This window comes from Orycteropus afer, unplaced genomic scaffold, assembly GCF_000298275.1.
Source record: "Orycteropus afer afer isolate SDZICR_OR568_19922 unplaced genomic scaffold, OryAfe1.0 scaffold00012, whole genome shotgun sequence".
Lineage (NCBI taxonomy): Eukaryota > Metazoa > Chordata > Mammalia > Tubulidentata > Orycteropodidae > Orycteropus > Orycteropus afer.
The window spans coordinates 5,329,345-5,354,590 of record NW_006921599.1 but is presented as its reverse complement, the minus strand read 5'-3'; the positions used below and the strand labels follow the sequence as shown (position 1 = coordinate 5,354,590).

Here is a 25,246-nt window from a genome sequence, read left to right as displayed (position 1 = left end):
TAACATACTACTTGGTGAGTCATAATATTTTCTCCTTGCCAAGATATCTCTGTAGTTGCATTTCTTTTCCCACTTTTGGGTTTTCCTTCTGTTCTTACCCTTATATTATGAACACTATTTAAAATACATCCTGCTTTCTTTTCCTCTACTATACCTTGATCTTCTTACACTGTCATCATTCTACACTTGGTGATCTTTCATTAGTAATACCGGCATCTTAAAATGCTGCTGTTTTTATATCGGTAATTCAAAGAATTTTATACCATCAAAACTCTCACTGGAGATCAGGAAAATCATTTTGAAATCTACCCTCCATCTCTGGAAGGAGATTCTACGTCACAGTCAAAGAACTGCATAATCAGTATTCCTCCCAACCCCTTGTGATTTCTTGTAAGTTTCTGGAGCAGTCAAGGCTATCTCAGGAAGAATAGTTTGTTTTTCCATCATTCTTGTTTCAGTTACTATGAGCATTTAAAGAGAACTAATCTGAAGCTATTTAGTTACTATATAATTCTTTAAATGCCAGTGAAAATCAAAAACATGTTAAATAACTAGACAAAAAAGTAATATATTTTGCTAAAAGCTGATCAATCTTTAAAACAAAAATTGCAAAGATGGAAAATGTAATTCTAAAAATGTAATGTTAATTCAAAAAGGATAAAAATTAAAAAGTTCTGTCAAAAAACAATCGATGAAATACTTTTTTACTGATAACCCATTCAGACAAATGATTTTATTATTATATTGCTATGTTTTAGATTCTTACTCTTTTAAGAGTAGCATATGAAACTAACATCCCAGGTGACAAACTGTTGCGGTATCACCTATGAATAAGGAGTCTAATGGATAAAGCAAACATTTTCTAGAAGCATAGCTTATTAAATGGACAGTAAATGTGTAGAGGATAAAATTTCCTTAACTATAATAAAGGCTTACAAGTTAAAGAAAAATATATAAAGAAAACAGAAAGAACACTAACTATAATTTTTATTGACTGGTTCTGAATTATCTTTTTAAAATATTAAACAGAAAACTTAGAAAATTTTTGAAGCTGGAATTAAGTTACACTTGGGTGAAAAGATGCATCATGGAAAAAAAATGGCTATACATCCCTAAAAGTAGATAAAAAAACAAAACATAAGTATACAATCATTATAAAAGTTCACTATGGTTATTACTTTAATTCTTCAATTTTCAGTACCCAAATGAATTTATTTATGATTATAAAATTTTCTTTTTCCGCCTTAGCCCCAAAGTATTTTTGAAAATGTATTAGTCATCATGTTACGCAACTATAATTTGGGAAGTGAAAGGGGGGGGCAGTTCTTCCTTTTAAAATGTTACAATTATATTCCAAAAGTGTGTAATCAGACACCTTCTTTCAAGGGTCTAGAAACATAAAGAGTGAGAGACTACAATGTTGACAAGATGCAATTTCTATTAGTCTATTTAAGATACCATATCTTTGGTCAAATAATACCCAAAGTTGGGTTTAGCTCTACCAACCAAATGCATAGAAAGGACTGGGAAGCAATGTGCATCTCATACCTTTAGTCTTAAAGGAGAAGTTACAGTAAGTGCAGTGGTAGGGGCGGACATCAGTATGGGTTCGTATGTGTTTCTTTAACATGCTAGGTTTCTTACAACGTATTCCACATTCTTCACAAATGTACTTTCCTCTTCCCCTGCCTCGGACATATACATACTCTTCATTTGATTTATATCTAATTTAAAGAAAAAGATTAAATTTGAGATTTAATAGTGGGGATGGAATAATATGTCCTTGAGAAAATATTGATGATTAAAATTCAACCTAAAAAAATAAAACATGACATAACTTTTATATTCAAGCAATAAAAATTTGATGCATGTGTAACAATATTCTAGCTTTTCAAATCAACATTCTATATTCTAATTGCTAATTCTAATCAATCTTATTCAGTGCTATTTTTAATGAAAAATTATCTCCTCTTTCTATATAACTGGGTTAAAAGTTTTCTTTATTGCTAAATTAAATTACAACTATCAGTATTGAAATATTTCTGAGCTTAACTATAGCTAAAATTGGCAACAATGTTTTTTCTCATAGCAAAATACACAGACATCAAATAGTCAAAGAATTCATCTCTCTCAGAAAAGATTTTCAAAGTCCTTTTGTACTGTCAATTGCTGTGAAACCCAAGGTTCCTCTAAAAATGTAATTTTCAGTCTGAGCTGCCTCCAGGGCCCTACAATGTTTCCTAAATAGCCATTATTTTTTCCATCAAAATAGAATTCTTCAACATAATGCTAAAACATATTCTGACTTGTTGTCATTGTTATTGTTAAGTGCTGGCAAGACGATTTGACTCATGGCCGTTCCATGCAACAGAGTAGAACTGCCCCATAGGGTTTCTAGGCTGTCATCTTTACAGAAGCAGATCACCAGATCTTTCACCCATGACCACTGGGTAGGTTCCAACCACCAGCCATCCAGTTAGCAGACGAGAGCCTTAACCACTGCATGACCAGGGCTCGCACCTTACTTTGCCATGAAAATTCTGTGACTAAGCTGAGAAACCTCGTAACATTTATATAAAATTGGCACTGGAAAGTCTTCATTTACACAAAAGCAAATGTACATTTAAAAAGTAACTTTAAATGTACATTTAAGAAGTAAAATTTGTACTTGCCCTCCATCAAATATTTTAATTCTTCTTGGTTCACTTTTGATTAAGGAATTTTCTTTATCTTGCTCACTGTTAATTTCAGAGGCATCTTTATTGCTGAATTCACCTACTGTGGACTTTTGATTACCTAATGCTCTCTGAAAGGAGAAAAACAAACAAACAGAGAAACTAATTTAATAAAACTGAAACCACAAACATGCTTATGTTTCATTGGAAATTAAAAGAAGGCAGTGTTGTGTATACAATTACTTAATGAAATGTATTTCAAAGTAACAGGTTTACCAACCATGTTTTCTCTTCTCTCTTTGACATATCTAATCTATCTAAATGGCAAACTGATCAACTCTATGCTATTTTAAAATTCATCATATTCCACTGATCCCTCCAAAAAAGGCTTTACAACCTCTCATCTTGGTTTTCCATAGAGTTTAAGAGGAACTTTTAAAATCAACTAAATATTATTTCTTATATCTAATCAACCACTCATTGCTGTGAAAATATGTCTCTTACAGAGTTTATTCTTTGAAGATAGAGAAGCACTCGTTACTCCTTTTGGTATAATGTTTTTCATACCCCTGAGAAATCTGACTAAATCTCCTTCAATTTAAATGCACTATACAGTTTAATCAAAAGTCTCATTTCCCATTATTTTATCCCCCTCCATTCCCTCCTTCATTTTAAACCGTTTCCTCTCTATATTTTCTCAAAAAAAAAAAAAAAAAAACCAGTTGCCATTGACTTGACTCCGATTCATGGAGACCCAATGTGTGCCAGACCAGAACTGAGCTCCACAGGGTTTTCAAAGCTGTGACCTTTCAGAAGATCACCAGGCCTGTCTTCTGAGGTGCTACCTGCTTCTGACTTGAATCTCCCACCTTTCGGTTAGTAGTTGAGCACTTAACCACCTCGATCACCCAGGGGCTCCTATTTTCTCACAAGTTCCCATATACTGATAAATCCTAGATCCAAGTCAAGCCAAACCTGACTTCTGATCTGCTAATTAAATCTCTAGAAAATGGTAATAAACATCACAATGATAAGTAATATGTGCTTTTCTTACAGAAATATTATAATACTACCTTACAATTTTAAACAACTGCACAGTTAATAATGTATTTTCTCATTCATCTTTCCATTTAATTCTCCTATGTGGCCTTGGGAGCTCTGGTAGCATAGTGCCTAAGGCACTTGACTGCTCACCAGAAGGCTGGTGGTTCAAACCCACGAGCCACTCCTCGGAAGGAAGGTTGGGCAATCCTACTTCCGTAGTGATACTGCCTCGGAAACCCAAGGAGGGGTCGCTATGAGTCGGGGCCGACTCGACGGCAAACAACAACAACAATGTGGCTTATATTCCAGTAAGGAAGCACACTCCCAGGCTAAGTTATTGGCCAAAAGGCAAATGTTAACAGCAAAGGCTCAAACTCCAGCTCTCTGTTGAGTCTAACATAAGACAAAACTCTCCTGATCAAGAACTTCTTTTATACAAAACCAACATCAAAGTCACTGCCAGAGTCGATTCCAACTCATAGTCAGCTCTGCTGGGTTTCCAAGGCTGTAAATCTTTATGGAAGCAGACTGCAGGTGTTCCTTCACAGAGCCGCTGGTGGGCTTATGCCTTATCCACTACACCGCCAGAGCTCCTTTCTTTTATACAAAGTTCTTTTTTTTTTCCATAGATTGCCAAACAGACAACTATCTTATTCAGATGACTTAATAACATAGCAAGGGATGAGAGAGTGTGGGTATTATGAGGCGAGGGACTATGTAGCTTAGAAAGGACAACCCGGAACAAGCCCCAGTCCTTACTTACAAAGACAGGAGGAAAGAAAAGCTGGCTGGCCCACGTTCCCCAAAAAGATGGTGTGAAAAGGAACAACACTGATGTCTACAGGAGGAAAAAAATGCAACCTTTCCCTTTTTCTTCCCTAGCAAACAGATCAGTCTTTCCGACATTTTGGAATATATGCACACACCTTTCCATGACTTTATCCATTTCATAACCCTCTTTCTCACTTTCTTTTCAATATTAAATTTCTATCTGTTTACTTTCTTACTACCCAATTTCCTTGGTAGCTTCCTATTATCTGGCTTCTACTCCCCTGCTTGGCCCTTTATGGCACTGCATGCAATTGATGACTTGCTTCTCTTAGACACATTTTTCCTTTAGTTCCTATTTCTTTTTTTCCATTTGTGTTATGGACAGATACATTAATGTTTGGAGTGGGGTATAAAAGTCAGTCCCGTACCCAATCCTCCACAGCCACTTACCCACAGACTCCAGTCTCCAGAGATATTAACCTGTGGCCATTGAGTGGATTCTGATTCCCGGAGACACCATGTGTGTCAGAGGAGAACTGTGCTCCATAGGCTTTTCAATGCCTGCTGTTCTGAGGTAGATCTCTAGACCTTTCTTCTGAGGTGGCTCTGGGTAGATTCGAACCTCCAACCTTTCAGTTAGCATCTGAGAGTGTTAACCATTTGCACCACCCAGCGACTCCTTAGTGTTTACTGGAGCAGCTCAACCAAAGACTCCGGTTAGCTCTCATCATTATTTGACCTCTCCTTTCTTGATTTCCATGATACCACTCTTTCCTGCTTTTCCTTCTTTCTCTGTGAATAATCTCATGCAGTTTCCTATTTTCTTCATTAATTCAACCTTTTAAATACTAGCAGTCTCCTGGGATTGTTTCTAGGCCCTCTTATCTTTTGCTGCTTTCCACTCTCCCTGAGAAACCTCATGAATTCCACTTATGCACCGAACAATCTTTACACTAAGCCTTCCACCTGGGTTTTCTCCTGAGATCCACATCTAGCTATGCATTTTTCAGACACTTCCACCAAAGCACTTGGTACTTTAGGATAATTACTTTTCATAGGCATTTCAGGAATATACATAACACTTTGCTAAAATACTCATGATAATGCCCAATCTTCTAAGATTCTGACTTAGTAAACTGAAGTCTGGGCATTAAAAAAATAAGATCCACAAAAAGTTTGGATATACCACTTGGAAGGGATGTAGGAGATCCTGCATAAAGAGGGAGAACAATGTGGTACAAAACTCAAAATCATTTGGAGGCAAAAAAAAAAAAAAAGAAGAAGGTGGGGACCAGGTTTGCTGGTCCAATAGAGCCTGGTGTAACCACTGAGACTATGGCCCCTAGCTGCCCTTCAGGTCTGGAATTGAACCCACAACTGTGGTTTCCAGCCAAACAAAGTACAGGCATGTGAGTTAAATATTTACCTCAAGTAGACACACGCCCTGGAGAGAACAATCATGGGAGAAGGAAGGGCTGCTATGCACAGGGAGATAGCTCAGGGTGCAGAGGAGTATGAAGGGATGGACACTGGGAGGAGGTAACTATGGGGAGGAAGTGGGAGGGGAGCTGCTGCATTGTAAATTTTGGTCAATGACATGAGACAAAGTATATGTGAACTGCTGTATAAAAAGTGAATTTACTCTGTAAATCTTCACCCAAATCCTAATTAAAAAAAAAAAAAAAAAAGTTTGGATATACCACTTCAGTGAGAAACTAGGAATGGCTTCCCACCAACAAGTATATGCTTTAGTCCTTAACCTACTTACCAACATCAAAGTATGTTACTGTTCCAAATTCTAACACTCTCTAGCCATTTGGGGTTCTTCTTAGTTCTTTTAATTAACCAAGTTCTTTCTTGCTTGCATGTCATTTAACAGACTGCTAACATCTCTCATGTTTATTTGCCTGAAAAATCCCTAGTTGATTTTTTTTTTTTTTTAAGACTCAGCTGAAGCATCACCTCCTTTGGAGTATCTCCCTTGTATCTGTATTTCCACAACGTATCAGCAATAGCAGAGACTTACTTGTTTTAGAAGTTGTACTTATTTCTATTGTAATACTGATATTGGGGAGCTCTGGTAGCATAGTGCCTAAGGTTCAAACCCACCAGCTACTCTTTGGAAGGCTCAGCTGAAACATCACCTCCTTTGGAGTATCTCCCTTGTATCTGTATTTCCACAACGTATCAGCAATAGCAGAGACTTACTTGTTTTAGAAGTTGTACTTATTTCTATTGTAATACTGATATTGGGGAGCTCTGGTAGCATAGTGCCTAAGGTTCAAACCCACCAGCTACTCTTTGGAAGGCTCAGCTGAAACATCACCTCCTTTGGAGTATCTCCCTTGTATCTGTATTTCCACAACGTGGCAGCAATAATGGAAATTTATTTGTTTTAGAAGTTGTACTTATTTTTATTATAATATTGATACTGTGATAGCTTCTTACTGAAATATAAGTGTATGCTTATAAACCTGTATTATATGCTTGTGAACCTGTAGAAGTCAAGGACTTAAATCTGTAATTCCAAATGCCCAGATTCCAGTAAGATAACCTTACTTACTTTATTTTTAATTGCTTAAATAATTTTTCTTCATTTTATAAAGCTAACAACTCTAATGAGACTAGTTCCACAAATTACACAAAATTAAAGTTTCATGACCTTAAATTATAAGCCTAGTACAAATCAACTTAGCTATCAAGTGTACAAGTTGGCTATTAAGCAAATCTTCCCATTAATATTCAGAAGATTCTCAGAGCTATTTGGAAGAGAGGGGAGATCAACAAGGGGTGGGGAGAGAGTGGGCAGGTCTTATCTGGGTCAGGTGATAATGATCAGGGATGAAAGTGTCATCCTAAGACAAGGACAACTGACTCTCCACTTACATTTCAAAATGAAATATACTGATCTTTGATTATCCATACTTCTCTTTCCCTGCATGAGCAGAGCAAAACATAAACAATCTCTTCTCACTTAACAACAAAATCTTAGCATTGGAGAAAGAGCAAAGTAAAATTATGATTATCTGTACCATTAAGTAAAGACTTAAATATGGAGCTGAGAAAAAAAGAAAAAGTGTTCAAGGGAAGCTATCAATTTGAAAACATTTCAAGATACAACCACTGAAAGGACTCCAGGTAACCCTTATCAGTGCAACTCTTGGAGTAAGCATACCATTCTTTCTCTCAAATAACTAAACACATCAAGCACAATTTACCATTCAAAACTAAAACACGTTATTTCCAATTAAAATATTTAAAAGGTATCAAAACATGTTAAAATTAATTCATACAAACTATATCTGAAGGTACACTATATTTAATTACCTTGCTTAAGCTGCTTTTCCACTTGCTGGAGTAGACCAATAGATCTAATTTGGAATGAGTAGCTATTGCTTGACAATAAAGTGACTTCCCAGTCTTCTGTTTTGAATTAAGGAGAGAAAGAGCAACTTTTGTGGGCAAACCAAGTGGATTTGGATTACTGGCGCTTACTGTCCAGTCAGTATACGCTGAAGTCTTCTGGTCATTCTGAGGCAAATGCAGTGACTTCTGTCTTAGTAGATAACACCACGTAAAACTCGTTGTGGTCTTACTAGGAAACGACCGTGGTTGCGTATCTCCTGCACTCAATACTGAAAGAGTGCTTGCTGATTTAATTTCTTGGATGTTGCCATCTTGAATCTTAATCATTGGTGGCGACTTTCTTTCCTGGTTATTGTCTATACTCTTCAAAGGAGAAATGTGAGTGTTTTCTGAAGGGACCGGTGAATTTCTAACTGTAAGAGTTAGCGATATGGAAGACTTGATGTTTTCAAATTCTTGCAATTCACTTACAGGTTCTGTAACTCCAGACTTAGAAAGGACTGATGGAGAACTATCAGTTGGTAAAATATTAGTCAAATTAACAGCCTCACTACTAATTTCAGGTTGTGAGAAAACATCCTGTTCCAGTATCACACTTTCAAGGGGTTCTGTAGTACACACCTGCCTAACTAAGACAGGTTTCTTCTGTTTATTCACTTCATTAGCTCTTGAACTCAGTTGTTCCGATGGTCTAACATCAGTCGTGCAAACAGCTCCATTTTCATCTTTAGCTCGCTTTTGGTGCTTTTCCATGGCAATGTCTAAACTGTTTGCTGGGGAAAGCATCCTTTTACTTGAAGCTGAAGATTCCTGTTGAGGGGAAAGTCTACCAACAGACATTTTCTGAGTTATAGGCAAGGATTCCAGCAGGGACGGCTTTTGGCACAGCTCTGAAAAAACTTTTTCACAATCAAGTTCTTTCTCTGGGTTTGGCAAAATGTTCTGGTGATCTTTTTGCAATTTTGGCACAGAATTTTGTTCTTCACTGATTGGCACTACAGTATTATTAGCCTGGTAAACTGGTTGATTTGATAGATCCTGGGTCACTAGAATTTGTGGCAGAGATGTGACTGAAGGGAAGGAGTAGGCTGGTACATTACTCTGAAGACGCACGGGTACCGTGAATGATGATGAAGCTTTCTGTACCTGACCAGCGAGTGGCCCGAGCTTTGGTGGCGGCAGAGCACATGAATCAGACATATTATCTACCAATTTGGTTGGTAATACTAATGAAGTCACACAATGGTCTGCACCTGCTGGATCTGAAAGAACTTGGTTTGGCAAAGGATGTACAGGATTAGAAGAATGAGACTGGCTTGAAGTTAAAACCTGAAACTGAAGTTGGTACTTGGGAGCAAAGCAATCCTCACTTTTAGAAAATGTACACAAGGTGGGACTCTTATCTGGTTTGTCAGTCTGTGTAGCCATTTTCAGAGACATCTGTGCATTATGGTGGTTAGGAAATGCATGGATTTGATTTAACAAATTGAGATCAAAAAGCTGTTGAACAGGAAAAACATTAGTGGAGTTGGGCTTTGAAGTTTCTGCTTGCAGATCCTTAACTTTGGTCTGGGGATGCAAAGCATTTGCAGGAAACTCAACTAATGATGTATTAGTGATCTGAGGCCCCTGGAATGGAACTGGATTCACCATTGGAGGACCAATAGTTGGGAAGGACGATGGGTTCCCAGCAGGCACATGACTATCTGGAGCTATATTTAAAGATATCTGCCGTATCAGTGGGCCTCTTCTTCTCTCTAAGAGTGGCACATGCCTGGTAACGCCCATGCCAGAGGGGGATGTTGGAGGTTGCAGATCAATCGCTTGGGATGGAGTTATGCTTCCACAGTTGAATGACTTGCTTCTGAAATCAGAGACCTCCATCGATGTCTGAATGCAATTAATCTGTTCTGATGCTGCTCGTCGCATTTCTTGGTGAGCTCCAGGAACATTAAGTGTATTTGAGCCTGCTGGAATCACCAGAAATTCTGCTTTATTTGGAATATCGATTTTGAAAGAAGACTCAGTTTTAGAAATGTCCTCTATGTCCAGCGAAGCAGAGAAACTTGAAGTATGTGATAAACTACTCTCTCGACTTAGACTCCTGGACAGAGTGGAATCAAAACTTGACTCTGTTGAGGAATGCTCAATCTCAGCCAGACGAAGCCTTTTCTTTTTTGGTGGCAGTTTCTCTGTTGGCAATTTGGACAAGGTTTCACTACGCTGAGGCCAACTGAACTTTTCTGATTTTTCCTGATCATAGCCTTGGGCTTCAGGGTCCCGATCTGGCTCTTCTGTAACCAGAATTTCTGGGACTTGGATGTTGTGCTGTCGGACGAGTCTTGAGGGCTGTCCTAACACATTTCTTTCACTTGAAATCTTTCTTGAACTTTCTGGAAGTTCTCTAAGAGTATCTGATAATGGAGGCTGGTGAGGATAAGAGGTGTTCCTAGAAGGGTGGCCTTCCTCTTGAGAAATTCCCACTGCTTTCAGAGACCCAGCTTTCACCATCCTAGTCAGCTCCTGGAAGGAAACCGGGGAAACTCTTTCAAAAGACTCAAGCTTGTCAAATGAATTGGGTCTGCTCAGTGCATTTGTATGTTGTATGACTGAGATTCCAGTTCCATGTCTTTTCAACTCTATCTTTTCCTGGGCAGCTGAACTTATCTGTTGTTCCACAATGGTTGCCAGCTTTGGATCAATGGTCTGATCGGTTCCTCTGGCAACAAGCTGAATTTGTGAGTTTTGCAACTGGGTATTTCTCTGCTGTTGGTCACTTGCTATGGCAACATTAAGTTTGGACAAAATGGAAGTAGAGCCTACAGTATTCTGAAGCTGAAGACCTTCTGAGCTCTTTGGAGATGCTCCACTTTCATTCTGCTGAAGCTCATCATCATCACCAACACTTTTCATTTTCCTCCTTTTTCTTATCTGGGGTGTCTGTTCCCAGACACCTGTGGAAGCAGCTACTCTGTAGTGCAGAATCTGAGGGTGTGTACTACTGGGCATGGTACTATGTTCTGGTTCTCTTATAGCCACCTTTGTTTTTGGTCCATGTAACTCTGAACAGTAAAATTTCTTATGGTTTTCAAAATTTTCCAGTTTTCGATACCTATTTCTACAGGTTTCACATTCAAACATTGTTCCTCGCCCTTGATGAGATTTCTTTTTCTCTAAATTTGATCCTTGCGCAAGTGCCTTGTTCCTTGCTGATACAGTTTCACCAGAGGTATTACATCCTTGATGGTTTTCATCCACAGACTGCCCAGTACAAAGAACATGATTTTCATTTGTTGAAGAGTCTTCTATTGCTGCTTGTCTGACAAGCGTACGGGGATGTCCACTTTGTGGCACGGAAGTGTTGGGTCCTGATACAAAGACATCATCATAGAAAGAGCCAATTTTGTCATCAAATGACTGACTTCCTCGTAGTGGATGAGGGGGAGGTATTATATTTGCAGGTACTGCTGAATAACCTGTGGTAGGCATAGAATTACTTCTAGTAATGGGTAAACAGTCAAGGGAAGGTACAGACAAAAGGAAAACTTGTTTCGATTTCTCAGTTGGGGTAAAAGGGGACTTTGGTATATCTGAGCTTGAGCTTGTCCTCCGTCCCATTGGCTTTAAATCAAACTGGAAAGAGTCTTTAAATATATATGATTTGGGAGAATCGATACTTCCTCGTCTTGAGAGAGACGTTCTACGTGGCTTTACACTATCCAGTTGCTTATCATCAACCAGGGCTTCATTGTCTGAGATAAGCTTTGATATCCGTTCTTCAAGGGTTTTTGTTGCCAAAGGTGGGCGCATCTGGCCTGGTAAAAGCAATGCTTTTGCACCTGTTGGTAAAGCAGGAGGAGCTGGTATATTGCTACGAGATGCAGAGGGTCCATTATTCTTATTTGAGTCTTGTTCTGTGGTGGGTAAAGTTCTGGCAAAGGGAGTCGGTGGACTCACTGCTTGATCAGCACTTTCAGAACGTGAGAAGTAACCAGAATCTGTACTTCCTAAACTTCGAGGACTCAGAAGTTTTCCTTGCTGCTCTTGGGAGTAATCAGTAGCCTGCTGCCTTTGTAGTTGGGCATGTACTGTTCCTATGTGAGATTCTTGTTTTCGTTCTGAGTGACTCATGTCCCTTTTCTGAGGGGACTTTGCATCTGTCTCTAAGGAGGGCACGTATGCTGAATTTGACAATAGCTTTGTTATAGGGAGGTCCCTCTGCTTCTGTGCACCGGAAAGTTCAGGCATGGACTCTGTTGCCTTTGGACTATCAGTTCTTACAGAGGTCACATTGACAGGATGGACTACAACTTTTGGTAATTCAGTCAGAGTTTGTGATTCAGGAGACATTTCCTGTCGTGAAAAGTCACCTTCTACATGATCTGCATTACTTGAAATGGAACTTGATTTTGATGAGGCTTCAGGATGGGATACAATTTTCATCATTTGTACAGACTGCAGTTCCATGGGGCCCGGGTCATCGTGTTTTTCATCAGTTGTGCCCTCATCGTCACTCTCACCACTATCTTCTATGTCTGAGTGGACACTAAGTGCTTTAGGGGACTCATGTGATACAAACAAACCACTTGAATCTGGCTGTAAGACAAGCCCCAGTTTGATAGTATGTGCATGGGACTTTTTGTGCTTATATAGATTACTTTTAGTCTTAAATGAAAATCCACAAGTCACACAGGGATAGGGTCGCTCTCCTGTATGGGAGCGGATATGCTTTAAAAGCACGCTAGGTTTTGCACAAGCTCTATTGCAATACTCACAAATATATTTTCCTTGCTTTTTTGGCTTCTGATCTTTCAGAAGAAGATTGCACATTTGCTCTATGCTGTGATTAACAACAGAGGTGACAGGAGTTGAATTATAAACTGGTGTGGAGGGGGACTGTGTGGACTTTGTTGGACTTAATGATATAGGTGGAGCAGAATCCATTTGCTGGTTTTGTGGGATAACCTGAGTTCTACTGGAAAGTGAAGTTAGACTTAATGATGATGGAACTGCTATACTATAAACTTGTTCAAGTTTGGTGTTCTCATGAGAATGCAGATTGGTCAGTGATCTTGTGAAACCTGGACACCCTGGAAGCTGTTGACTGGCTTGGGTAGATTTAGAAACAAAATGTTCATGTGGGTTATATGAATGAGACACTGACTGCACTGCTGCTTGCTCGTTCTTCTCAGTGGCAGACACATGCACTGTGTATGAGGTACAAGGAGAGGACTGCAACTCAGTAACAAATTCTTGTGAAGTCTGACTAGGAGCATCCACTGGACTGTTTTTTAATTTAGTGGGTGAATGTACAGTTTTATTTGGTCTCAGTTTTTCTATCTTAATTGCACAAGATGAGCCCTTTTGTGACAAGGTGCTCAGTTCTGGCTCCATTGCTTTCAATAAGACATCAAATGCGGTATTGGTATATGAGGAGGAAGTAGTACTACAATTAGAAGAGATACATTCACTATTGTCAGTCCTGCTTTTACATGACAAAGAATTAAAGTCACATTTTTCATCTAGGAAGTTTAACTTGGTGGCAGCGGCACCTTCTGACCTCCATCTGCGCAGTTCAGATGGATGCTGCACAAACAAGGGCTTCTTTGGGGAGATGAGTTCTTCAGATTTAGAGGCTTCAGCAATTATTCCTGGTGTTTCTCCATTTTGTTTAGAAAACTGCTTCCCATTTTTTACAGGAATATGGTTCCGTTTCTTGTGAGACTCGGAAGCACTCTGAAGAGCAGTGAAAGATGATTCTTCTGTATTTTGTTTATGTTTTGCCTGAAGAGGATTCCTCAGTGGAGATTTAGGTATTTTTTTCAGGTGATTCTCAGTTACAATCTTTTTCCGTTTCACACCTTTAAGTGATTCTGAAGTTCCTTTAATACCAGCCTCTAAGACTTCTGTTAAAAGACAGAGAGAAAAAATTTATTGGCAAAACTGCATATATACCAACTACAATTTTTGAAAAATTAAGATGACTAAAATGAGGGTATTACAACAATTGAAGAAGGTATTTAAGGAAAGCCTATTTTAATAAAACTGTGATCTAACATTCTGATAATCTTAAGAATGTTGCTAATCAAAATCTATTGGTCCAATCATGCAGAAACCTCACTGAGCATTATTTCTAGAATGCTGTGTTCCTCTCCTGACCCCTATTTCACCACAGTCCTGGAACCAGACTTTTTCCAAGCTAAATCATGCTTCCCCTTTCACTCTCACGCCAAGGACAGTGCCTACACAGTAGTTTGAGAAGGCTGGCCTATAGAGAAGGAAATTAAACCTTATAATGCTACCTATTTGATCATCTTATTACATTAAAAGTAAGGAACTCTGGTGGCATAGTGGGTAAGGCATTCGGCTACTAACCAGAAGGTCAGCAGTTCAAACCCACCAGCTGTTTCATGGGGGGAATATAAGGCGATCTACTTCCGTAAAGATGCACACCTTGGAAATCTAATGCAGGTTGCTATGAATCAGGATCAACTCAATGGTAGTGGGGGTATCACATTAAGTATCTTTTAAAAAAATCTTCTCAGCAATTTCTTCAATTAAGCATCTACAATATGCAGTGCTTATATTCTCAAGAGAAAAAAGTGCTACAATGAAATAATATTTAGATGATTTGTGATATATTAGTCTGTCGAAACAGTAAGTACTGCTAACCTAGCAATTCTATCAGTGAGAGCAGAAAAATAGGACAAATGGCTCACTTAGTTGTGGTTCTTCCCATCAAAATTAAGAAGTCATAATGTTCCTTGGTTAAGAAGAAAAGACTATTTTAACTTAACAGAATATTCAAGGTTTTGTTGCTCTGTTACCAGTGATAGGTAGGTAGGTGGTAGGTAGGTAGATAGATAGATAGATAGATAAAAAATTATTGCAGGAGACAAAAGATGAAACATCTCCATTCCTGGCTGTGTTAGTAATAAATAAACATTTTAATGGCATAAGTCCCACACAATCTCCATCAACTATTAAATTTTTGAGCAATAATTACCTATCATAATTTGGTTCATTTTCATTCACTGGGTCCTTGGACATATTAACAAAAATTACTTATTATAAATGATAGCTTATATCATTTATTTGGAAACTAGAAAAGCCAAATATTTTAATTCTCTATCATTTTCAAATAGCACTTGTAATGTACATATTTGAAATCTGTATTAGATCAAAATGTCTACACCATAGTAACTACTGCTCATAAAAATTTACATAAATAAAAAACTCTAGTCATTTTGTGCCATCAGTTTATGTACTGTATTAGTTTAACAACTGCACACACACACGCATACACATACACATACAAACATATTAATCCACTAAAAGTACATTTACCCACTATAATCAGAAAAGGCAGAAAAAGAAATTGGTCTCATGACAAAAATATTTGAGTAAAAAATAATAGCAAAAGAGCATTAGCATTGTTGATACTTTTACAAAATGATCTTGAACAAATCATTTCTTTCTACAATCCACTCATTTATAAACAACATCTGCCCATTGATTTTTCCTCTTCAAGATGAATGTAATAAAGTCAGCAATGACTATATGCTGCTCATTTACTCTATCAGGCAAATGGACAAAATGAAAAATTATTTTTCCCACCTACTTCCTAACTCGGAAGGAAGGTTGGGCAATCCTACTTCCGTAGTGATACTGCCTCGGAAACCCAAGGAGGGGTCGCTATGAGTCAGGGCTGACTCGATGGCACATAACAACAACAACAACAACAACTTCCTAAGAAACCTTAGAGGTGTCTTACAATGAAAGCAAAAGTCATTTGCACACAGAGATGAGAAATGATTTGGAAGAGCAAAAATTCTCAACTGGGTGGGAGTCAGAGCAAAAACACTAGAGATTAAAAAAATACACACACTCATACACCAGGCCATCCAGTATTTACTAAATTAGAGTCTTGGGTTAGGGTGGATATATTTTATCTTGTTATGTTTTACATACTTTATGGAATTAGCTTTTTTAAGATTAAAAGAAAGATATTATTATTTTTTAAAATGAAACAATGCCTGAAGTCCAAAGAAAATGCACATATTCAGCCTATAGGCAGAATACCCAAAAATGCCATATAAACAAATTAAATGGGTGAAAATTTCTGTAGATAAGTTGACTATGTATAAAGGCAGGTGGGAGGAACACTGTGGATGTAGAGATACAGGTGGATGTGGAGATACAGTTTTAAAGAGATCACTCTGCACATCTGACTTAAAAAAATACAATTTAATTTTTTTATATATTAAAGAAAACGAAGTTGAAGTGAAAACAATTTTTTTTAAATAAGCACTAATACTATTTCCTAAAAGTCTCTCTGGATGTAGGAACTTGAAAAGCAAATTTTTAAAATAGTTTTTGAAACACATATTCCATTTGTAGACATAAACTGACTCTTTTTCCAAAATTCGTATCATCTATATTCTATTCACACAGTGGCTTACTCTTAGCTCTTTATTTCTATCATAAGACCTAACTAGTTTTCATACAGCAATCCATCCCTCCCCAAGCTCTGCACTCTCCTCCTTTGTTGTCCACCAGTGCACATTCATATAGAGGAGCCTGCTACACCTTGACTGATTGTTTCCCCTCCTTGAGGTGAGTTGTCTTTTTCTGCCACCTGTATGTCTGAAAATTCTTTATTTTTTAAGTTTAATAACATAACCAGGAGTCAGCTAAGAGTATACCAATGTACACCCTTAAAATTTTTTCCTAAAATAATAATGGCCCTCTCTATAAGCTGTGAGTTATTAGTTTATTTTAGAAAATTTTCCTTTGTCATATCATCAAATATAACTTGTTTCTCTTTATTTCTCTGGGTGGGTTCGTAACTTCAAACACATCAATTATCTTCATGCTAGATTACCCTTATAAAAAGTTAAATTGATTTTATCTTTTTGTCTTCTTCTTTTGCTTTTCTCTATAATTAACCTTAAGCTTTTCCCTTATGTCAATAATTCAGTTTTCAGCCTATTTATTTCCTTATTGTTTCAAATTTGTTTGTGTTGGGCTGATGTTGTTTTATTCTCCTTTTGGTTCCTTACTTCCATATTTCTTATTTCATCTCATTTTCTTGTTTCATGTTATGTTTGAGCTCTAGTTTTAATAAATTTACAATCTTAGTAAATTCTGTGCTTAAAAACACTTCTGGTTCTGAAGTAATGTTTTCTTTGAGGCCAAGGTTTTCTTCTGTTTTTACCATGTTCTGCTTTTCTATTGACTGAGAAAATGAGGAACAACAAGAGGATGATGCTAAGAATACGTTCACAAAAAGATTTTTCTGGTTTATGTTCATTCACCTAAGACTTTGTTGGATCTTCTTTATCGGTGATCACTCCCCTTATTCAAGGGATAATAAAGTCTATTCTATCATGGATGGTTGGGACCCTGAGTATTGGGATCAGTCTCTATATTCAAAGATCTTGTTTGTTTGGGGGTTACAGGTGGATGACAGAAGGGCGAATGGAAAGATGTTAGAGGAATACCCAGAGGATCTTTCTAGAGGTAGAATGGAAGCAAGATGCATGTCTCATTAGTGATTTTCATTTTCCATTCCCTATTTCTCACAATTTGGGTTTGGAATACAAAATTTGGTAGATAAGCCACCTGTTTAGGAATTATTGGTAGAAGCCAGAATGCCCCTTAGAAACAATATGTTATCAAGAGGGATCAGTCCCTGGCTTGGTAAAGGAGAAGGTCAGCGAAAAAGAGGAAGACCCTCAACAAGAAACACGGACACAGTGGCTGCAACAATGGCCTCAAATATAGCAATGACTGTGAGGATGGTGCAGGACCAGTCAGGGTTTCGTTCTGCTGCACACAGGGTCATATGAAGTATAACACCAACTCGACAGCACCTAACAAGAAAGTCACCTTACCTACAGAGAAGAGTTATACAATCATTAAATATTTGTGGCTACATCTACAATATCTGGCATGTAGTTACCATAGGCTAAGAGTTAAAAGGATGTATAGCCCAGAATGTATCAAAGTAGAAGTACATTTAGGGTGCGCAGTGGGCAGAGAACAGCTCCCACAATAATTGTAAAAACAATTTGTTGGCAACAACCAAAAAAACCCAAACTCACTGCCATTGAGTCGAATCTGACTCACAGAGACCCCCCCCCCATGGGTTTCTCAGGCGGTATCTCTACGGAAGTGGTTTGCCCAATCTTCCTTCATAGGAGTGGCTGGTGGGTTTGAACCACCAGCCTTCCGGTTAGCAGTCAAATGCCTTAGGCGCTGAAAACTCAAGAAAATTAGATAAAGTGAAGGAAGGAGAGACAATGAGACACGTCAGCAGCATATATTCTAAGGATGGTGCCTTTGTAATTCACGAGCTCTTACACTAACCTGTGGCACACGTCTACCCCAGGTTTGGTGTAGATTCATTCTCCCACCTCTGCTGCAGAGAAAGCCTCTGATTTATATTTACCACTGTATGCTTCCAGATCTCCTGGTTTATTATCAAGACCACAGCTGGACATGCCTGTTGCATAACAGGGATAAAACAGCCCTCTTTCTACAGAGACTATGTACAGCCAGATTGGGAAGGGGAAAAGGGCTCAAAAGGGGAGTCACTCTACTGCAGATGATTACATTCTCTAACTGGACTGTGTACTACTGGAAATGGCTGAAAATCAGGCAGAACTTTAGACGCTTCAGCAGGTAAGAAATACAAACAGAAACTGATTTAAAGGATACCATAATCACACTTTTGAGATGGGCCAAAAATGAGTATTACCACCAACAGAATTGTTGACTTGTTGAACTATATATAAGAAAAGCCAGAGTTCTCCGTCAGATGGGCAGTCAAGTATATATCAGAAAGATCACAAAAGACACTTAACTGGAGGAAATTGAATGGTTGGGGAAATACAAGCTGAATTTCCTAGGTTCTATGTACCTAAGGTACTGTTGTTGTTGTTGTTGTTATGTGCTGTGGAGTCAGACCCGACTCATAGCGACTCTTCCTTGGGTTTCCGAGGCAGTATCACTGCGGAAGTAAACTAGTCATGCTATTTTATAAGATTCAAGCCTAATGATTAGGGCTTTTGAAAAAGCACCAACGGGTCTAGAATATCACTATCAACCAAAGAGTACCAGAATGAAAACAAGCAAGTTTCTTTCCTCAGAGAACATTTGACTTGCTAGATAGGTTATGGTAACGAAGTCTCAAGGTAAGTTATAAGTATGTTGTTGTTATTGTTATGTGTCGACCCCTCCTTGGGTTTCCGAGATGGTATCATTACAGAAGTAGATTGCCCAACCTTCCTTCCGAGGAGTAGCTGGTGGGTTTCAACCACTAGACTTCTGGTTAGCAGTCAAGTGCCTTAGGCACTACACCACCAGAGCTCCTAGCTATAAGTACAGTAAACTATAACCTAAAAGTGTGTTTAAAATCTTACACTGATTTTTGTGTTCCCCCCAAATTTACAGAAAGACACATCAGTGTGAAAAAGTTTAGCTTTCTTTTGGGGCCTTGGGAACACAAGGCACTACCTGTTTTCTAACAACTGAGAGCATGGGGATCAGATAGTGATAAGAGGTCTCTCTCGTTAGGTGCCATAGAGTTGATTCCGACTCATAGCAACCCTATGTACAACAGAAAAAAATGCTGCCCCAGTCCTGCACCATCCTCACAATCCTTGCTGTGCTTGAGCCACTGTATCAATCCATCTTACTGAAGATCTTTCTCCTTTTCTCTGACCCTCCACCTTGCCAAGCATGATATTCTTCTCACTTCTGAACACATGATCAAAGTAGGTAAGACAAAGCCTGCCCATTCTCATTTCTAAGGAGTATTCTATGGACAGATTTGTGTGTTGTGGCAGTTCATAGTTTTTTCAATATTCTTCATCAACACCACAGTTCAAAGTCATCAATTCTTCTTCAGTCTTCTTTATTCATTCCAGTTTTCACGTGCAAATGAGGCAACTGAAAATACCACGGCTTAGGTAAGGTGTACCTTATTCTTCAAAGTAACATTTGTACTTCAACACTTTAAAGAAGTCTTTTGGAGCAGATTTGCCTAGAGCAAATAAAAAATGTCTGCTTTCTTGATTGCTGCTTCCATGAGTGTTGATTGTGGATTCATGTAAAATGACATCTTTGACTTCATTTTTTTCTCCATTTATCATGATGTTGCTTACTAGTCCAGTTGTGAGGATTTTTGTTTTCTTTATAGTGGGGTATAATCCATACTGAAGACTGTAGTCTTTGATTTTCATCACAAAGTGCTTCAAGTCATCTTCACTTTCAGCAAGCATGGTTGTATCATCTGCATATCATAGATTTTTAATGAGTCTTCCTCCAATATTGATATTGCTTTCCTCTTCATATAGTCCAGTTTCTCAGATTATCTGTTCAGCATACAGATTGAGTAAGTATGGTGAAAGGATACAACTCTGAGGCACATTTTTCCTGATTTTAAACCATTCAGTATTTATTCCTTTCTTCTGTTCAAATGGCAGTCATTTGGACTATGTACAGGTTCCTCCTGAGCATAATTAAGTGTTCTGGAATTCCCATTCTTCTCAATGTTATCCATAATTTGTCATGATAAACACAATCAAATGCTTTTGCACAGTCAATAAAAAACAAGTAAACATCTTTCTGGTATTCTTTGCTTCCAGCCAAGATCCATCGGACATCAACAATATCCCCCTCATTTCACGCCCTCTTCTGAATCCAGCTTGCATTTCTGTAAGTTCTGGGTCAATATACCACTGCAATTGTTTTTGAATTATCTTAGATGATTTAAATCAAGAAATCCTGAGAAAGATCTGCCAAAGAGTCTGCTGAGGTGTTCTGTCTGTATTTGGGAGAACATACTAGGTTGGGAGGGAAAGAAATCATTTTTACTTTCCATTCCACCAAACTGAAAACTAAGTGTGTGTGTGTGTGTGTGTGCGCGCGCGTGTGTTTGTGTAGAATTCTAAATGAAAGCTAGAAATGCAGAACTAGAAATTTCAGTAAGAAAATGTTTAGGCTAATTGTGGCACAGGCACTTAACATATCGTTGCACAAGCATTTAAAATAATTACAAAGATTACATAGCAATATGAAAATGATGATATAATAAATATATAAGCATATTCTTTCCTTTCCCTCGGGATAGATCTGGGCTGGAGACATAGAGCTGAGATCTATGTGATAAGCTGTTTTTGTAAAAGTACAAATGATAATCAGAGAGAATGCTGATGAGAGGGAAACCAAACCAAAGCAGTTACCTATTCTGACTCAAGGCAGCCCCACGTGTGTCAGTGTAGAACTGTGCATAGAGGTTTTCCAAGGTTGTAACCTTTCAGAAGCATATTACCAGGGCTTTTTTGCTACTGTGCCTCTGAGTAGGTTTGTACCACCAATCTTTCAGTTAGTAGTCGAGTGCTGCAGTGTAACGAGTTACATGGTATGGCTTTTCTATAGCCATAGTCTTTGTAACTCCCACCATATTACTGGGTGGGACCATGCAAATATATGTCAATTTGGCTAGGCAGCTGGTAGTAGTTATTTCCTATAAGGAGACCGTTAATTAACTCCTTGGTGGAATTTGCTAAGAGCAACTGAGTAGTAGCTGCTTTTAAACTCCTGATTGTTAAAGTCATCCGCCTGGGGTATTTCTGTTGGCATAGCATGGAGTAACCTTCTGCGAAAGTTCGCTCTCTCTCAGGAGTGTGGAACTCTGATGTTGGGATTGGTTAGTTTTGCCACTCTGCCAGGCTTAAAATGAGCTAGAGGCAGAGAAGGATCTCACTCCTGGCTGAGAGAGACACTTGACTGAGGCAACGAGACAAAGCAGTAGGCTTACCTGGCCCACAGAGGCAGAGGCCAAGGGCCAGAGAAGTGTGTCTAAGGACACAGCAGAGGGGAGACTATCTCCTGATCAAAGAATTGTATCCTGAATGTGTTCCTAAACTTGAATTGTAGCTTGTCTCTTCCCTAATAAGTCCCATAATCCATGAGCTCTGTGTGGCCACTGCAGCAAATTATCAAATCCAGCAAAGACGTGGGAGAGTTTGGTGTCAAGGTTGGTAAGAGGATGGGAGGGTGGTAGCATGTCTGCCCTCAGAGGAACAGGCCTTGGGCTGCTGATGGTGATTCCGTCTTCCTCTTGTGTACTTAGAGGAGGTCAGAAGATGCTGCCTCCCTGCCCCGTTAGCAAGTGATTAATTGTTTGCACCACCCAGGGACTCCATGATGTGAGAAGAAGTCCTCCTGATCTATTCACCTCCCTGTCTTCATTCACATCCCCAGTTAGGGCATAAACTCCATAAGACTTTGTCTTTACTATTCATCTGTATACATCTAGCCATTAATATGTGCATCAGAAAATACTCATTAAGGAGAGAATTATTTAAATAACAGAAAACAAGTGACAACTTGAATATCAGGCATTTTATCACATTATAAATTTAAATTAGAACTCTGTATGACCACTTTGAATAATGCTGAGAGATATTTAAATAAAACTCAACATCAATTCCTTATTTTTAATTAAAAAAATAGCTAGATCTGCTTCAGGATGTAGAAACCTGAAATGATTGGTTCTCATCCTAAGACTAAGTCAGATAAACCACAAAAATAACAACTTTTCTCAAGCCAATCGGAAAGTCACAGGACAAGGGGAGGGGTGAAGTGAAGGGAAAATAATAAACATGAGAAAGGGGAAAAAGGAAAACCTAGACATATCCTCAAACTGCTGAAAACTAAACATAAAGAGAAAATCTTGAAGGAAGCCAGAGGGCATAAAAACACATTATATAATACAGAATCAGAGATAGAAAAATTACGTCAGACTTCTGATTAGAAACTATGGAGTAATGTTTTTATACTACTGAAAGAAAAAATAAACTGTTGACCCAGAATTCTATACAAAGCATTAATAGCTTTCCAAAATTAAGACAAAGACTGTTTCCAGAAAAACAAAAGCTGAGGAATTCAGTGCCAGCAGACTTATACTACCAGAAATAATAAAGAAAGCTCTTCGTGCAAAAGGAGCATAACACCAGACTTAAACTAGGACACACACATGTAAATGAAGAATTCTGAAAATGGTACTAAGAAAAGGAAATTTTTAAAAAGGATTTTTAAAAATGTTTGTGTTTTTAATAACTTTAAAAGATAATACAGTATAAAGCTACACTATCTAACATGTTAGTGTGGTATGCAAAATAATGGCCCTGCAAAAATGTCCAAACCCTAATGCTCAGAACCTGTGAACATAATCCCTCACATCTTCTTACAGATGTGATAAGGTTATGAACCTGCAATAGAGATGATCCTAGACTATCATGAGTCCTTAAACTTTGATCAAATGAGCGCTTAATAACAGAGAATCTCTTCCCAGCTAAAGTCAAGGAGACTGAATAGTAGAGGCAGGAGAGAGGTTTGAAGTGTGAGAGGGGTCTCGACCTGCTGCTGCAGGCTGTGAAGACAAAGGAAGGGAGTCTCCATCCAAGAAATGCCGGTGACTTCTACAAGCTAGGAGTGACCTTCAGCTGACAGCCAGCAAGGACAAGAGTATCTCAGGCACATAGCTACAAGGAACTTAAATTCTGCCAATAACCGGAATGAGCAAAGAAACAGATTTCCCCCTAGAGCCTCCAGAAAGAAGTACAGTTCTGCTGACACCTTGGTTAGAGCCTGGTGAAACCAATGTCAGACTTCGGGCCTACAGACTTGTAAAACAATAAATATGTACTGTTTTAAGGAGTGCCTGGTGTCACAAATGGTTAAAAGTGTTCAGTTACTTAGACCTGGCAATCTGCTACTGAAAGGTCACAGCCACTGAAAACCCTATGGAGCAGTTCTACTCTGCATATGTGGGGTCCCTGTGATTTGGAATCAACTCAACAGCAGCTAACAACAACAAAGCTGTTGGTGATTGGTTACGCAGCCACAAAAACTAACACATGCAGCCACTGGCCACATGTAGCTACTAGCTACCATATATGGACAGAGGTTTAGTAAGGGGAGAGAGCAAAGGGGGACACTTGCTCTTGGGCACAAGTCCAAGGGCACCAGATAAGGCTTAGAGATCACTCCTAGATGCTCATTACTCTCATTATACTTCTGTATGAGAAAGTAGAGTTAAAGAACATTTTCATCATGACAGAAAGTTCTATTGTAAGCCACTGGCCAAACGCAAAACTAACAACAAAGTATTTTATGATATGTAAAAGTAAAATGTATGGTAACCATAGCACAAAGGGTGAGAGGAATTAGAAATACAAAGTTCTGTGGTTAAGAACTAGACAAGAACATATACTATATATGAAATGGTATCATACTATTTTAAGGTAAATATCTTTTTTTTTTTTTTTACTTTTACTGTGGTGAAAACATACACAACAAGACATTGCCAACATAACAACTTCCACCTTTATAGTTCATGGACACTCATTACATTTTTCACATTGTACCACCATTATTGCTATCCTTTTCCAAACTATTCCACCACTTATTAGCATAAACTCAATACCCCCCAAACAAAAGCTTCCCCTTTCACCTCCCTCCTACCCAATAGCCACTAATAATCTTTGCTGTGTGAGTACACACATACATACACACACAGGTAGCATAGTCCCTAAAGCACTTGACTGCTAACCAGGAGGCTGGCGGTTCAAACCCACCAGCCACTCCTCAGAAGGAAGATGGGGGCAATCTACGTCCATGCTGATACTGCCTCGGAAACCCAAAGAGGGGTTGCTATGAGTTGGGTCCAACTTGATGACACATAACAACAACATGCACACACACACAATACATACATATCTTTTTTATCCAACCGATCTAGAAATTTTCACTCACCTCCCCTCCCATTCCTAGTAACCAACAAAGAAAGTTTGCTTCTATGTATAAACCTTTCCTAGACTTTTTACAATAGTGGATTAACACAGTATTTGTCCTTCTGCAATTGGTTTATTTCACTCAGTATAATATCTTCCAAGCTCATCCATGTTATATGGTATTTTGCAGATTCTACATTACTCCTTAGAGTTACACAGTATTCACTGTGTGGGTCTATGTTTGTTTATACATTCCTCGGTTGATCGGCACTTAGATTGTTTCCATCTCTTTGCTACTGTGAATAATGCTGCAACGAAAATGGGTGAGCATATATCTATTTGTGTCCTGCTTTTCATTTCTTTAGGATATATACCTAGTAATGGGAGTGTTGGGTCAAATGGTATTTCTATCTCCAACTTTTTAAGAAACCGCCATATTGAAGATAAATTCTTATAAACTAAAGGTGTATATTGTAAAATGGTGGGCAACTGTTGTTGTTGTTATGTGCCGTCGAGTCGGCCCCGACTCATAGCGACCCCTCCTTGGGTTTCCGAGGCAGTATCACTACGGAAGTAGGATTG

The 25,246-nt window shown here is 38.4% G+C and overlaps 1 protein-coding gene across 1 annotated transcript in view; it reads right to left on the bottom strand.

Annotated features, from left to right (window-relative positions):
• HIVEP1 (HIVEP zinc finger 1) overlaps positions 1–18,361 on the bottom strand; it is a 58,194-nt gene extending 39,833 nt beyond the window's left edge. The window contains exons 1-4 of the mRNA XM_007952248.1: positions 18,310–18,361; positions 7,818–13,762; positions 2,673–2,806; positions 1,549–1,724 (exon numbers count right to left, since the gene is read on the bottom strand). Of these exons, the coding sequence (XP_007950439.1) occupies positions 1,549–1,724; positions 2,673–2,806; positions 7,818–13,762; positions 18,310–18,361 (6,307 nt within the window). The remainder of the gene's footprint in view (positions 1–1,548; positions 1,725–2,672; positions 2,807–7,817; positions 13,763–18,309) is intronic.
• Positions 18,362–25,246: the final 6,885 nt, after the last annotated feature.